The following is a 15,950-nucleotide window of genomic DNA, read 5'->3' as shown; positions in this document are numbered from 1 at the left end:
GACAAAAGGGAAATACTTTAGATGGAATAGTCATAGAAGGTCTGGCTGAAATCACATAGCTGAGACCTCAAAGAATTCTTTAGCCAAATGTTTCCAATACCTGTGGAAACAAGTATTCTAGGTATAAGGAACGAGACACGCTTGGCATGTTCAAAGCACTGAAAACTGAGTTATGCCTAGAACACAATGAGTGAGAAAAAATATTAGGAGATGAGGTTTAAAAATGTAGACAGTGGTCAAATCCAGTATGGTCTTGGACCATTAAAAGGATATTACCATTGGCATAAAGCTCTTCTTTTTATCAATATGGCCCAATAAATTGAGTCATTTATGCAAATATCAAGTGTACAGATTATCAAAAGTAGAACACTTCCAAATTTCTAACTGAGGAATGCCATTGCCAAAAACAGGGGAAGGATCCTATACGACAGCATTTTAAAGAACTATATCTAAACAAACTATCATTTATTACAATGTTTGGTAAGTCAAAAACCTCTACAGTAAATAGAAGTGATAGAATTATAAAATTTAATTTGAAAAAACACCAAAGTTTTTCATGGAAAAAATATAAGTTCATTCAGCAAATATTTATCAAACATCTGGTATGTGCCAGGCATGTTTTAAGCACAAGAGACACAGCAATGAACAAATCAATAAAGATTTAAGCAGTAATTAAGCAGAAGATTTAATGGGAGAAGGCAGAACTAAACTTGACCTTATTTTATGTCTCAGCATTCTCTGAAATAGGAGTTATAGGTATATGCACCTGTCAGAAGGCAAACTTACCAAGGAATTCTTAATCACTTCACTTCTATAAAATTCTGGAAAAAAAGAAAAAGAACAATAAGTGATCTGGAAAAAAATAAAATTCATTAACTCTTTTTTTTAAATATATTTTATTGATTTTTTACAGAGAGGAAGGGAGAGAGATAGAGAGTCAGAAACATCAATGAGAGAGAAACATCGATCAGCTGCCTCCTGCACATCTATTGGGGATGTGCCCGCAACCCAGGTACATGCCCTTGACCGGAATCGAACCTGGGACCTTTCAGTCCCCAGGCCGACGCTCTATCCACTGAGCCAAACCGGTTTCGGCAAATTCATTAACTCTTAATCTGGTAAATGTTTTAACATTTGTTTCAGTAAGACATTTTCAAGGGATCTATTCTCTCTATATCTTTATCTGTAAAAAATTGAAGTAGAAATAAAGATTAAATGAAAGTGTTTTAAAGGGGAAAACATTAGTAAAGGAAGGTCGAAACTTGTTACGATTTAAGTTAGTTATTTTTACTTTTACTGGCTCCTTTACCCTAGATTCTAATTTGAGTCCTTAAAACTCAGACTTTCTTATCCCCTACCTACTCCCACTCTCTACAACTGATTCCATATTCTCTGTTTTTCTCAAACATCACTTATGATTATTCACTGTAGTATTGCAAAATGAACAGTGATCTAGAACCAGGTAACTTAAGTTCTGATTCCACCTGTCATTAATATTCTGTCGCTTTCATTTCTTTGGGGCCATTTTTCATCAGAGAACTTAGAAAATTAGACTAATGACCAAACATCCTCTGTAAACATTTAAATTTAATAATTCAGCCCTCGCCAGGTGGCTCAGTTAGTTGGAACATCATCGGGTACACCAAAAGGTGGTGGATTCAATTCACGGTCAGGACACAGACCTAGGTTGCAGGTTCAATCCCAGGTTGGAACTCCTACAGGAGACAACCAATCAATGTTTCTCTCTCACATGATCTCTCTCTCTCTCTCTTTCCCTCTCTTCTTTTCTCTAAAAATCAATAAAAAATATCATGTGAGGATTAAAAAAAATTTTTTTTTAACTTTCATGATTCTACAAACATTCAAGAATGTTGTAAATGTTAGAAAACCCGAAGACACAATCAAAAAAGAGAAATGTGACTGAGGCAGACATTTCCAACTACCCTCCAACATTCCCTGTAGACCCTGCCAACGTCATCTCCAGGATACTCTATCTCTGCAGAGCCTACAAGGACCCTTGTATCCTTACGTTGCTAGAGAGTACTATTTCCCAAATGTGATGCACATATCATTGGTACTTGAGGTGATTTTAGATGATTCATGGACAAACTACATTTTTTCTAATACACTGAAACTTGTGTTGTACATATTACACCACTCATCGTAAGCTCCATAAAGGAGGAGTAGTGGTGTCTGTTTTGTACAATTGCTGTCTCCTCAGAACATAAAACCATTCCTGGCACAGGGTAGACAAAAGTTTTTTTGAATCAACAATTTCACACATTATTCTTAACCATAAGTTTAAAAATAATAAACTTTTAAAAATATATTAAATATGCAATGGTATAGGTAACATTCAAATAAGAGTGCAACTTGTCAAGGTGATCCATTAATAACTGAAGTTTGGCCCGGCTGGTGTGGCTCAGGGGTTGAGCGTCGACCTATGAACCAGGAGGTCACGGTTCGATTCCTGGTCAGGGCACATGCCCAGGTTGTGGACTCAATCCCCAGTGTGTGGCCTAAAGAGGCAGCCGATCAATGATTTTCTCTAATTATTGATGTTTCTATCTCTATCTCTCTCTCCCTTCCTCTCTGAAATCAATAAAAGTATATTTTTAAAAAAAGATAACTGAAGTTTGGGAATCATCATGCAGTAAATAAAAAGCAGACATGGACATAAAACTTTTTTTTTTTTTTTTTGGTTAATCCTCATCCGAGATTATTTTTCCATTGACTTTTAGGAAGAGTGGAAGAGAGAAGGAAAGACAGAGAAACATCAATGTGAAAGAAATACATCAATTGGTTGCCTCCTGCACGAGCCCTATCTAGGGCTCAGGCCAGGGAGAAGCCTGCAGCCAAGGTACGTATCCTTGACCAGAATCAAACCCTTTGGTCTATAGGCCAATGCTCTATCCACTGAGCCAAACCAGAGAGGGTGGTCGTAGCACTTTTATGTGCATACTCTTTTGATTAAAGCACTTCTTGACAAACGTATCATCTATGTTACTCTCAGCTTGTCTTCCTAAAAAAATAAAGATAGGATATTTGACTTTGTGGAGAAAGGGTCACAATATATTAAGTAAAAAAAAAAACAGGTTCTAAGAATTTATAACAGGATCCAAATTATTAACAATGTTTATCTTAGATGACAAGATTAAGTTGTTTACTTTTAGTTTCTGCTTGAAAGCTTTCTAATTTTTCTATCTCCAAATAATTATTTGAAATAAGAAAAGAGATCATTCTAATCGTCTTTAAAAAGAATCTGCTACTGCCCTGGCCAGTGTGACCCAATGGTCAGAGTGTTGGCCTGCACACCAAAGGGTCTCTGGTTCAATTCCCGGTCAAGGGCTTCTACCTGGGTTGCAGGTTCAATCCCTGGCCCCTTTCGGGGCTCATGGAGGCAACCAATTGATGTGTCTCTCACACATCAATGTTTCTCTCTCTCTCTCCTTTCCACTCCCTCTAAAAATCAATGGAGAAAATATCCTCAGGTAAGGATTAACAAAAACAAAAAGAATCTCTTACTTCCCTAACCGGTTTGGCTCAGTGGATAGAGCATCGGCCTGCAGAATGAAGGGTCCCAGGTTCAGTTCTGGTCAAGCGCATGTACCTTGGTTGCGAGCACATCCCCAGTAGGGGGTGTCCAGGAGGCAGCTGATCGATGTTTCTCTTTCATCGATGTTTCTAACTCTCTATCCCTCTCCCTTCCTCTCTGTAAAAAAATCAGTAAAATATATATTTAAAAAAAAAGAATCTCCTACTGATGAACATTTAGGTTACTGCCAATTTTTAGATATTTCAATTAATGTTATAAATAAAAAATCTTTTGAAGTAAAGTTGCAAGACAAAAATATATATATAAGTTTGATATATTACCAAATTATTCACTAAAAATACTGTATCAATTTACAATCCCACTTATGAGAATACCTGCTTCCCCAACACTAGGCAACACTAAGTATTATTCTTTTCATTTTATTTCCCAAATGGCTAACCAATTACTCCAACCATAAATTAACTAGAGATACATGTGTATGTATGTAAATTAATAAATTAATTTCTTAATAAATTAACATGTATTTAATTAATGTATTTACATATATATTAATTTAATGTGTTTATTATGTTAATATATACATATGTTCTACTTTATATACACCATATATATTTTTAGAAAGAATAACTAAAAGGGCTAAAAGCTGTTGTTTTCTATAACAAGGTACTTTTGCTTTATACTTTTACATTTTTCTATTATTTGAATTCGTTACAATATGTATTACTTTTAAAATCAGTGGAGGGGGGGAGAAAAATACTCTTTTTTTCTTTTAATCTGCAAAGTTAAACTACTAATCAGTTCCCAAAATAAATCTCCAGCTCTTAGAAGATGAATAGTATTATTTCTTTCAAAACTTTTCTGATTATATATAAACTAGAGGCCCGGTGCACAAAATTCATGCACGGAAGAGGGGGAGTCCTTAGCCTGGCCTGCACCCTCTAGCAACCTGGGACCCCTCGAGGAATGTCTGACTGCCGGTTTAGGCCCCATCCCACTGCGGGATCGGGCCTAAACCGGCAGTCGGACATCCTCCTCACAATCCAGGACCGCTGGCTCCTAACCACTAGCCTGCCTGCCTGATCGCCCCTAACCACTCTGCCTGCCTGCCTGATCGCTCCTAACCGCCTCTGCCTTGGTCCCCACCACAGCGGCTTCATCCAGAAGGACATCTGGAAGGTCGTTCAGCTGTCCGGCCTAATTAGCATATTACGCTTTTATTATTATAGATGAAACTAAACAATTTTTCTTCTCCATGAGACCCTCAAAACAGACTTTCTAATTTAAATGTAGAGAGGCCAACAAAGGAGCCACACAATTTGGAAAGAAATCACTGAGTCTGAAGGAATTTCTAACATGCTAAACATGGGTCTACAGTGTCTATCATTCTGTTACATCTAAAACATTCTATTACAATAAAATCAGCAGCATGGTGAAAAAAGAGAATGAATTTTTTAAAAATTTAGTCGAAAACCAGTTCCAGTCCCCAAACTACCATGTATAAGCTTGACCCTGGACAAGTCGACCTTTTTGGGCCATAGTTCCTTTACTTTACAAAGGAGAATGACACCAGAAAAATAACAGGGTTGTTGTGAGTCTCAAAAGAAATCGTGAATTATAAATTATATTTTTATTAATACAATTCTATTAATTTTTATTAATTCAATCTGAGCAAAATGATTATTATCTGAGACTTATTTCTACATGAAAAGGACCATCAGATACAAACATTCCTCTATCCATGCCAAGGCGTGTTCTTTAAACACGCTTCCAATGGCATGTTTTGGCTGTTATGTAGCATTCCACTCACTCAACAAATGCTTTTTTAGTGCCTCAACCTCACTCAGAATAGAAAAATACAAACTTAAACTATACTATAAAACTATTTTATCCGATTGGCAAAAATTCAGAAGTTTGATTGTAGAGGCTGTTGGTGAGGCTCTGGGAAAAAGGACAGAGCAAGTGGAAGTAGACAAGGGCACTTTTCTAATAGCTACCAGAACTGCCGAGTACACCCTCCCTTTGTAATTTTACTTCTTGGAATGTACAAAATAATGTGCTTGTAAAGTTATTGAATACAGTACTATGTGTACAGCGAAAGACTGGAACCACCTATAAATGCCTACTAATAGGAGCCAGTTAAATAATTTATTCAATGCAAAATAAGGAAAGCTCTCTATGAACCAATATGGGGAAAAATTTAGGGCATGAAAAAACATTTTAAATATGGAAAAATATTTAGGGTATATTAAGTTAAAATTTCAAGCACAGAAATATATATAGCTTGGTACTAATTTTACTTATATTTGTATAAAGAACCTCAGGAAAGATAAACAAGAAAGAATAACTGGTTGTCAGGGTAGGGTGGAAAACTAGGGAGCTTGGACAGGTGAAAGGAAGACTAATACAAACCTATATACACACACAAACATATATGTGTGTATGTATGTATGTATGTTTACATATACACTTTCTATATATGAACTGCACTTTGTATATATTCTAAACCATGGACTGCGTTACCTATTCAAAAAATTAATGGAAAAAAATATATTTAAGAGCTCAGTATGTGCCAAGCATCATTCCAAGTATTGGAGACATTGCAGTGAACAAAAGTTACCTAAAAATTACTGACCTACAAATTTCTGCCCTCATAAAGCTTACATTCTAGTGGAGAGAGACATACATTAACCAAATAATTAAACAAGTAGTATGTCAAATGATTTTAAGTATTGTGGAGAAAAATAAAGCACAAAAGACAGGAAGAGAATAGTCACAATTTTTAAAAGGGTTTAGTCAGTGATCAGGAGAGTTTCTCTGAGAAAACATTTGGTATAAAGACCTTAAAGGAGGTGGAGGAGCTCGTCATATAGATGTAGGAGGAAAGTGTGCCCAGGACAAAGACAGAGTAAGTACAGAAGCTTTTAAATTGGATAAACTTGATATATTCAAGGAGCAGCAAGGTCTGTGTGGCTGGAACAGAGAAGAGTAGAAGGAGATGAGTTCCAAGAGGTAACAGAGGATCAGATCATGAAAGGCCTTTTGGAAAACTTAATAAGGATTTTAGCTTTTACTGAGTAAGATGAGAAGGCACTGAAGGGCTTTAAGGAGAGGAATAACATGATCTCACTTTCATTTTAATGAGATCTGGGTGAGAACATAATGAAGAGGGTACATGAGTAGGCAAACTTGCTCAAGGTCTACTTCAATAATTCAGGCAAGAGATGACAGTGGTTTGGAGGTATAAGCAGTGATTGGCTTATGGATATATTTTGATAGCTAAGAGCCAAAAGTATTTGCTGAAAGATTGGATGTGGGATATAAAAAAGGACAATTCAGGAAGATTTCAAGGTTTTTGGCCAAGGAAATGAAAGGATGGAGTTGCCATTTTCTGAAAGAAGGAAGAATACAGGAGGTGGTTCAGAGCTAGAATATCAGAAAATCGGTTTAAGTTACCTACTAGACTCCAAAAAGAGATGTAGAGTAGGCGACTGACTACAAGAGTATGGGTTCAGAGGGGAGGTCCAAGCTAAGAATATAAGTTTGCAAGTTGTTAGCAATAAATGATATTTAAAACTATAAGACTTGGATGAGATCACCAAAATGGATTATATAGAGTTTGTCTTCTGACGTATTCAAAATAGCTGGTTGATGTTCCAGGAGAGGACACGCACTCACATTTCACGGTGAGAAAATAATTATGGCTTAAGAACAACCTTGATTTTATAAGTATTCCAAATTTAAGAGGAAACCAGGATTAAAACCTAGCTCCTCATACATAACACAAGGCTTTATACTCTGGAAATGTGATAACTAGTGTTTGATTTGAACTACCTAAAAGGCAGACAGTCTCCTAAGAGACTAACAGATGTCAATTTTTTTTTAATCTCATATATAACTTCTTAGGATCTGCTGTGAATTCAGCTGAAATAAAAGAATAACTTAGAAATCAGCATTTCAGCCGAAACCGGTTTGGCTCAGTAGATGGAGCGTCGGCCTACGGACTGAAAGGTCCCAGGTTCGATTCCGGTCAAGGGCATGTACCTGGGTTGCGGGCACATCTCCAGTGGGAGATATGCAGGAGGCAGCTGGTCGATGTTTCTCTCTCATCGATGTTTCTAACTCTCTATCTCTCTCCCTTCCTCTCTGTGAAAAATCAATAAAATATATTAAAAAAAAAAAAGAAAAGAAATCAGCATTTCAAATATTCTTCCAATAAAAACACTTTCTTTTAAAATTAATGATGCCACTAAACAAGTGGTACAGATGGTTTTGTGTGAAGAGCCAACTGGCTTTCTATCATGGTCATCCTACACCAGTGATGGTGAACCTATGACACACGAACTCATTTTTTTGGTTGATTTTTTTTTTGTTAAATGGCATTTAAATATATAAAATAAATATCAAAAATATAAATCTTTGTTTTACTATGGTTGCAAATAGCAAAAAATTTCTATATGTAACACGGCACCAGAGTTAAGTTAGGGTTTTTCAAAATGCTGACACGCCGAGCTCAAAAGGTTCGCCATCACTGTCCTACACAAAGGGCCACATAATATTCATGAAATGAATAACTGGACCTGAATTTGTCATCACAGGTCCAATAAGGCAAGGTGGTATAACTAGGTTTCGTAAGGAAAGAGCTTCCTGGCTCCTCCTGTTATAGGTAAGTTATGGGCCCAACAAAACCACCATGAATAGACTTCATTCATCCATGACATTTTGGAGCAGAAGAAAGTCCCAGAAATCATCAATCCTCTCATTTTAGGTATAAGTTAACTAAATGCCATTTAGTGACAGACTCAAAACCACCACCAACACTGGACTTCCCTGTGGTCTGTCACCAGCTATTCCCTAATTGTATTAGTGATCATTTTATTGAAATAGAGAAACAGTCTATGATCACTTCTAAGCTCAAAATGTAATCTGAGCTAGAAGATCAAAAACAAGAACAAAAAAGATCACTTTCTTTATATCTCTTAGACAAGTTTTTACATCATGGTCATCAACCAGTCCTGTGACTATTCTCTTTTTAGAAACTACTATTATGATTATTAACATTACAATTCTAATAACAATTGCTATCATTTACCACATACCTAAAATGCACTAAATACTATGTTAATTACTATTATCAGAGGTAACACTGAAGCAAGGATACAGAAGTTCTATGAAGATAACCAAGAACTAATTGTATAGAAATCTATCAAACATTTAAACTACTCTGGCATTGTCATATATTGCCAACGATAAAACCAATTAGTGAGCAGGAGATCAAATGTTTTAAGATCTGCAAAACTGCTTATACCTTTAGGACAAATAGCAAGCAAACTGTTTATTTTCCTCTGGACACAAAGGAAGACATTTCCCAGGCCCTTTTCACCTAAAAAGAACGACTCAAATGTATGGCCAATAGAATGTAATGGAATTAAGCTGGGCCATTTCCATTAAGAAAATTTCCCTCAAATAATCCCTCTCTTGCCATGCCAGAGGTCATGTGTTGGTGGCAGCAGCATTCCAAATAGAAGGAGCCTGGGTACCTGAGGCACCACTTATCGGCCATCTGCCGGGACACTACCTGATAAAGAACATCTGCACTGAACTTAGTTTAAGAAATGTATTATGTTAAGCCACTGAGAGGTGTGGCATCTGTTACAGTAGCTAGCATTAATCATTCAAATTACTACAATTGTTTTTAAAATATGCAATGGTGCCCGGGCCAGTGTGGCTCAGTTTGTTAGAGTGCCGTCCTATACACTGAAATGTCACGAGTTCAATTCCCAGTCAGGGCACATACCCAGGTTGTGAATTCCATCCTCCTTGGGCACATAGGGGAGGCAAATGATCCATCTTTTTTTTTTTTTTTTTTTCTTTTCTTTCTTTTCTTTCTTTCTTTCCTTCTTTCCTTCTTTCCTTCTTTCCTTCTTTCCTTCTTTCCTTCTTTCCTTCCTTCCTTCCTTCCTTCCTTCCTTCCTTCCTTCCTTCCTTCTCCCTTTCTCTCTTTCTCTCTTTCTTTCTCTCTCTCTCTCTCTCTCGTCAATAAAGAACAAATCTAACCTCAGGTGAGGATAAAAATATGTATATGCATGCAATGGTCAGAATAAAAAATAAGAATGAAATAAAATTATGTGAAAATGGCAGATTTCAGAGTCCTTTTTCATCCTTAAAAATTATTTTCATGCTATTTAAAATAGGGGTCGGAGGGTTCTACTCTATGTAATCCCTGATTGAATGTTTTAATGAGCATATGCTGGTATTAAAATTTTTTAAGTTGTTAAACAACTACTGCTTTAATAATGGTTTGGAAAAGTAATTAAAACCAAAAGATAAATGTCATTTGAATATTTCATCTTTGCCACAGGAAAAAAGTTAAAAAATAAACCCTTAGTAACTTTCAATAAAATAATGCCACCTTTTGTTAATGTAAGACCTTTAATCACATCATACCAAGTGTCATCACCTTCTCAGCTGATCCTCATAAAAATCTGTCTTGCCGGCTTCACAGAACCTCCTTATTCCCGTTTTACAAATGGGAAAATTTAGGTTCAAAAAGCCATAGTCTTTTGCCAAAGTCATACAGCTAGAGAACAGCTGAGCTAGAACTAGTATCGATATTTTCAATCCTAATCCAATACCCCCGTCATTATACTTGCTTCTCTTCTTACACCACCTGGCATAAGGTCACCGATTATATCAAAGTGCTTTTCACGCAATATGTATTCAAAATACGCTTGTGATTTTGAATAAAATATCTGCTCTACTCTTAGAACTGTCACTTATGGAAGAATCAACATTTCAATACATAAAACTTAATTCATAAAAACCATGACAATTCTTATAAAAAATGACTCCATATTCACAAGGAATTACAGATATGAGAAAATATTAACTAGGACCCAATTTTACCATAGTATTAAAGAAAGCAATTACATTTTTTAAAAAAGCAAATTAGTACTGGATACTGGCCTCATATATTTTAAGTGGCAGCTACTGGAATAAAGATATTAATAACATTCATAAAGGAATGATAAACTTATCAATCAATGTAAGGCTTAGTTATCTGAAAGAACAACTTAAACATCATGTTTCTTTAATATATATAACTGCTCAGGGAAATATTTTCACAGCATGACAATTTAGCTTTCCAGTAAGCAATAACAGCAAGAGGCACTTGTGTTACAAAAGAATAAAAATGAGACGTAATGACCTGTGGGGAGTGAGTCCACAGATTCCCTTACCTTTATATATCTTTTCAGAATTACACAAGTGAAGTGTGAAGTAGGTATCAAGGAGTTGATGGCCATTTCTATTAACAATGTTCCGGGCAGCAATGTTCCGAAGGTGTCTAAGACGACGCTAAAAAGTAGCCAAAATAAAAAGAGAGAGAGAGAGGTGCTCAGCTTTTTCCTCTTATAAAATTTTCTGAAAGTTACAATTCAAAAATGAAAGACAGTAAGTTGTCCCAGTCATCTATTTGTTGAGACAGCAACCTTAATGGAGTTTCTTATTTATGTCTCAGCATCCCCTCCCTATTCATTTACAAGGTTAAAAAAATGTCACTTTCATGTTGTGAGCGTGAAATGACAATATGAAATGTTTTTGAAAAGCATAAATGTTACATAGGTGCTATTTACCTGCAGAATAGCCTTAGTATTTCCTGGAACATAAACTAAGTAGGAATTTGCTTTTTTCCCCTTTCAGAAGGATGTGCTGGTAGAGATGCAAAGTCCATCTCAAACCAACAGAAAATCAGCAGCTATTACAGACGTACAACCCTATTGCTAGTTCAGACCATCTATCTGTACAACCAAGAAAAGAGGCCAAAACCAAAAAATAAGCGCAATCACTCGTGGTCACTCCATCCAGCCGATAATTCAACTATCCTGAGCTTAGATTCTCACAACCAGCAGCCACCCAAGCTCTGTTTCCTAATCAGGCCTCCTTCCCAACAATTTCTCAAATGAGGGTGCATGAATTATCTGGAGTTACAAGTGTGTTAGAAAGGCAAGAGCTCCTTAACCAACAGTACAAATCAACAAAAATACAAGATAACTTCAGCGATAGCCAAATCATCTCAAATCACAATGAAAAAATGCTGGCAATGCTGAAACCTGAGATTCCTTCCCAAAAGCTGGTTCCCTGTGTCAAATGATTATTTTTGGAGACTTAAAAATAGAAACAAAGTGCTCAGTTTCAAAATATGCTTAAAGCTCTCCCTTCAGGCTAAAAGACAGCCTATTCTACTGAGGTAAGTCCATCTTTAGTTACATGCGCAGTCAACCAGAAAAGTACAGTGCTTTCTTTACATGCAATCCTTTCTCCCAATCCAGAGATTAAGATTCTTTAAGAGAGAAGGTTATTGTCTAATAAATTTGTTTAACCCCCTATGAAAAGTCCCAAATGTATTTACAGAAAGTTCCCAGGGCTTATTCTAAAAGACTCATTTTCCCACAATCTGCAGTTTCCATTTCACACCCTGGATTACAGCAACGATTTCCTCCTACTATATATTTCCATTAGCCCTCTTAGTCAAGATCTTAAATTGACAGGCCCACTAATTATTGCCTACACACAATCACGTTTATTTTGCTGTAAGACTGCAATCCTGTACTCTATTGAAAGGCTTGAGAATATTACCCAAAGCTTCTAGCACCAAATAACAAACTTCCCATTACTGTCTTCAAAGCCTGTGCAATCCGACATCTCCACATCCTATCCTGACTTCAAACTAGACCTCAGTCACACATGACAGCTTACGGTCCCATGCATGTTCCTAGCTCCATGCTTTTGCTAGAAATGATCTAGAATACCATTCTCTTTAAAGAGATCCCATTTCCACTTCAAAGTTAAGGAGACAAGATTCCTTCTTCCTTAGCTCTAGCTGAAATTAATTGCTCCTTTCTTAGGATAAAAAGAACTTTGCTTCTATCTCTTCTATACACTTATTTTCATTCAGCCTTGTACTTCAGGGAGTTGTTTACAGTCATTTTCCCTATTAACCTAGGAAGAAAAGACTTAATGGCAGAGACCATTACCATCACTATACTGTTAGCACTTATTAAATGCTTACCATGTGCCATGTACTGTCCAAAACACTTCATACATGTGACCTATTTAATCCTCATAACAATCCTATGAGGTTAGGATTACTCACTATCATTATTCATCTTTTAATCTCAACATTTCTAAGTAACAAAATATAAACAAAGAAATAAAACAGTAAATGATAAATAATGAGAGGGGTATCTCAAAAGAAGGAAAGCAGGAAGAAAGCAAAGAGGTTATATGTATCTCTCCATACATACACACACACACACACATATATACATATATATCTATATATACCTAATAGATATAATCTGGTCTTTATACTTTATTGCTACAGAGGGCAGAGCATTGACCTATCCTTCAACTCAAGAGAGTAATTTTCTGACAAATACAAGGACAACGGGACTGACTGCCTTAACAAAGCAGGATGCAGGGCTTGGACAGAGACTGAACTATAATGAATGCACAGATATTGCTGAAGGGATCTTTGTAATTAAATTACAGTCTTTGGAATTACTCTTCAAAATAATATTCCATGCAGCTTTATTTACCAACAATCTAAACTTTCTCAAATGCTCCATGCTTTCCGTTATAAAATACTCTTGGCATTTCATTCTACAGCAATAGCTTTAGGCAGCGAAGTTATGCACTAGTAACACTCATCTCCAAATCTAAAGCTGAATAGAATTTAATTTTTAAGTTGGAATTAACATAACCTTAAACACTTAACATATTTTAAACACTTCCTATAAGATATCCTATATAGAGGTTAAAAACATTCACTAAATCATTTTTCTTGAAATATTAATGTTTATTGATGTAACATTATTATATTTGAAATTGTTTTTCTTGAAAATTAAAAAAAAACATTCACTAGCATCTAAAATTAAAACCTCTTATTCACCTTTGATTTGGAGGCCTGGAGGATGTAATTAAAGCACAACTCTGCTACCTAAAATGCTGGCAGTGGGCAAAGGATAGTATGACTCGAAATTCCTTAATTTTTTAACAAATCTTCCCAGAATAATTTCTAAAACAAGACTTAAGTGGCATGCACTGTAGATCTGAAACATTTGCTTTTGTTTTTTTTTAAAAAAATGAATTACTCATTAGTGTGATTGTAAACTGGTGCCTCTACAGAACCTAAAATGGTTGTTTTTCTTATTAATACTATTAATGTTATTAGAGAACTGCTTTAAAATCTAACAGTAGGTTTTACATTTTGTTTTGTTTTTATATATTTTTTGTTTTGTCCTGCCCAGCAACAATATTGTTAAAAACAAACTCAGATTTTCTTTTTTTGTCGAACCATCCTCCCCTATTATCAATATATATTTCCTGTACAATTAACTCTACTTCCAACTCCAAGGATGTTCACGTGACTCAAATCAGCCAATCAGCAGAGTCCACATCCCTGACCATAATACATGATTCATGAAGTGTCCATGAAAGACCAAGAAATTGTCCTAAATTGAGAGTTCTTTTGTTTCTACTGGCCCTGAAACTGAAAGGGCATAGGGTAGAGATGCTGGCCACCATCTTTCCTTCACTGTGTAACCCGAGAATGAAACCAACAGGAAGAGAGCAGAATCAAGAGATGTGGGATTCACCTCCTGCCAACAGAATTTCAGTCTTTGGATCAAACCATACCTAAAATGAGAACTATGATCATAAACACCAGCCCAAAGTCTATAAAACTGTCAAAGATTAGAACTAGGGAGAAGACTTATATTGTAATTGTTTATTAAGAATTTATCCCATCAGAGGTTAGCAGATGAAGAGTAACAACTTCTAACTTAGTGGCAAGGTACAAAGAAATGTTTCCTTTTGTTAAACATCCCCATATTTTAGAAAATGATCATTCCTAGTGGGTCAATCCATTTTTGTTGATACAATTTTGAACCTCAATGTGGATGAGACCAAGGCTTAAAAAAAACACAATAAAATCACACCCAGAATTAAAAGAAATCCAAAGCAATTTTCAGTAGCTACATATGTCAGTGGGGTTCTATATTCTCCCAGTTTACCTGTTACTTTCTGGCAGCTAAAATGGTCTGGCTTCTGAAATATAATAATGACCAAAGAGAACTGAGGTGTCTGTGATATTCTTCTTCCTCATATTCATAGAGAGTGATTCAGACAGGCTGATAGCCAACAGAAGAGGGGAAGATGGCTATCATTCACCACACTTCCCTGAACGCCTTGCTTTAAAAAACAAAAGTACTATGATTCTCAAATATAATTACTCTACACATCCCACCATCACCAAACTAAACAACCACATACCCTATATGATTCCGAAGGCCACAGTGAGGTATCTTCAAAACAAACTTTGAATCTAAACTTTTTTTTAATAGTTCTTATTAAGTTTTTTTTTTTAGTGAAAGAAAGGGGGCGAAACATCGACGTGAGAGCGCAATATCAACTGGCTGCCTCCTGCACGTCTGCCACTGGGGATCGAGCCAGCAACCTGGGCATGTGCCCTTGACTGGGAATCGAACCAGCAACCTCCAAGTGCACAGAACAACACCCAACCAACTGAGCCACACCAGCCAGGGAAAAAAATTTGAATCTAATTTGCTTAATCTATAAGAACTATTACAAATCAATAATATAACCAATAATCTATAGTTCAATAGAAAAGGGGCAAATGATATAAAAAGACAAGTCACAGAAATAGACGTGGTCAATAAACGTATGAAAAGATGTACAGTTAACCTTTGGACAGGGGGCACCTATCCACCCCCACACAGTGGAAATTTCATGTATAATTTTTGACTCCCAAAAAACTTAACTATAATAGCCTACTAATGACTAGAAGGACCTTACTGATAACATAAACAGTCAATTGACACATATTTTGAATAATATTTTATACTGTATTCTTACAATAAAGTAAGCTAGAGAAAAGAAAATGTTATTAAGAAAATCATAAAGAGAAAATACATTTGCCACACTGTACTGTATTTATCAATATCATAAGTTTATGATGTCTTTTTACTAGATGAATCGTGTCAATACCTACATCAATATTGTCTTATATGATAAATATAAAACACTACAGATGTTAAACATATAACTAAAACTAAACATCCAAAAATGAAAAGGTAATGTGAAAAAGAAATTCATATTTATTTAGAAGTATAACAATTCATGCATTGGTAATGAAGAAGCATCAATCTGGTACCCTAGGATAATCAATATGATTGCTTCACAGCAGTAAGGAAATCTCCAAAAATTTTTCCAATATATTTATTGCAAAAAATCCACATATAAGTGGACCCACACAGTTCAAACCCATGTTGTTCAAGTGTCAACTGTATAATCATAATTATAGATATGCACGCCA

The 15,950-nt window shown here is 35.7% G+C and overlaps 1 protein-coding gene across 1 annotated transcript in view; it reads right to left on the bottom strand.

Annotated features, from left to right (window-relative positions):
• Window positions 1-15,950, bottom strand: part of UVRAG (UV radiation resistance associated) — a 284,911-nt gene that overhangs the window by 245,616 nt on the left and 23,345 nt on the right. Inside the window, exons 2-3 of the mRNA XM_070425651.1 lie at window positions 10,792-10,909; window positions 787-821 (exon numbers count right to left, since the gene is read on the bottom strand). Coding sequence (XP_070281752.1) covers window positions 787-821; window positions 10,792-10,909 — 153 coding nt within the window. The remainder of the gene's footprint in view (window positions 1-786; window positions 822-10,791; window positions 10,910-15,950) is intronic.

The sequence above is a fragment of the Myotis yumanensis genome, unplaced genomic scaffold (genome assembly GCF_028538775.1).
Source record: "Myotis yumanensis isolate MYYU_CA2020_CCGP unplaced genomic scaffold, mMyoYum1.0.hap1 SCAF_10, whole genome shotgun sequence".
Lineage (NCBI taxonomy): Eukaryota > Metazoa > Chordata > Mammalia > Chiroptera > Vespertilionidae > Myotis > Myotis yumanensis.
Note: the sequence above shows the minus strand (reverse complement) of the source record. Positions and strands in the feature narration are given on the sequence as shown.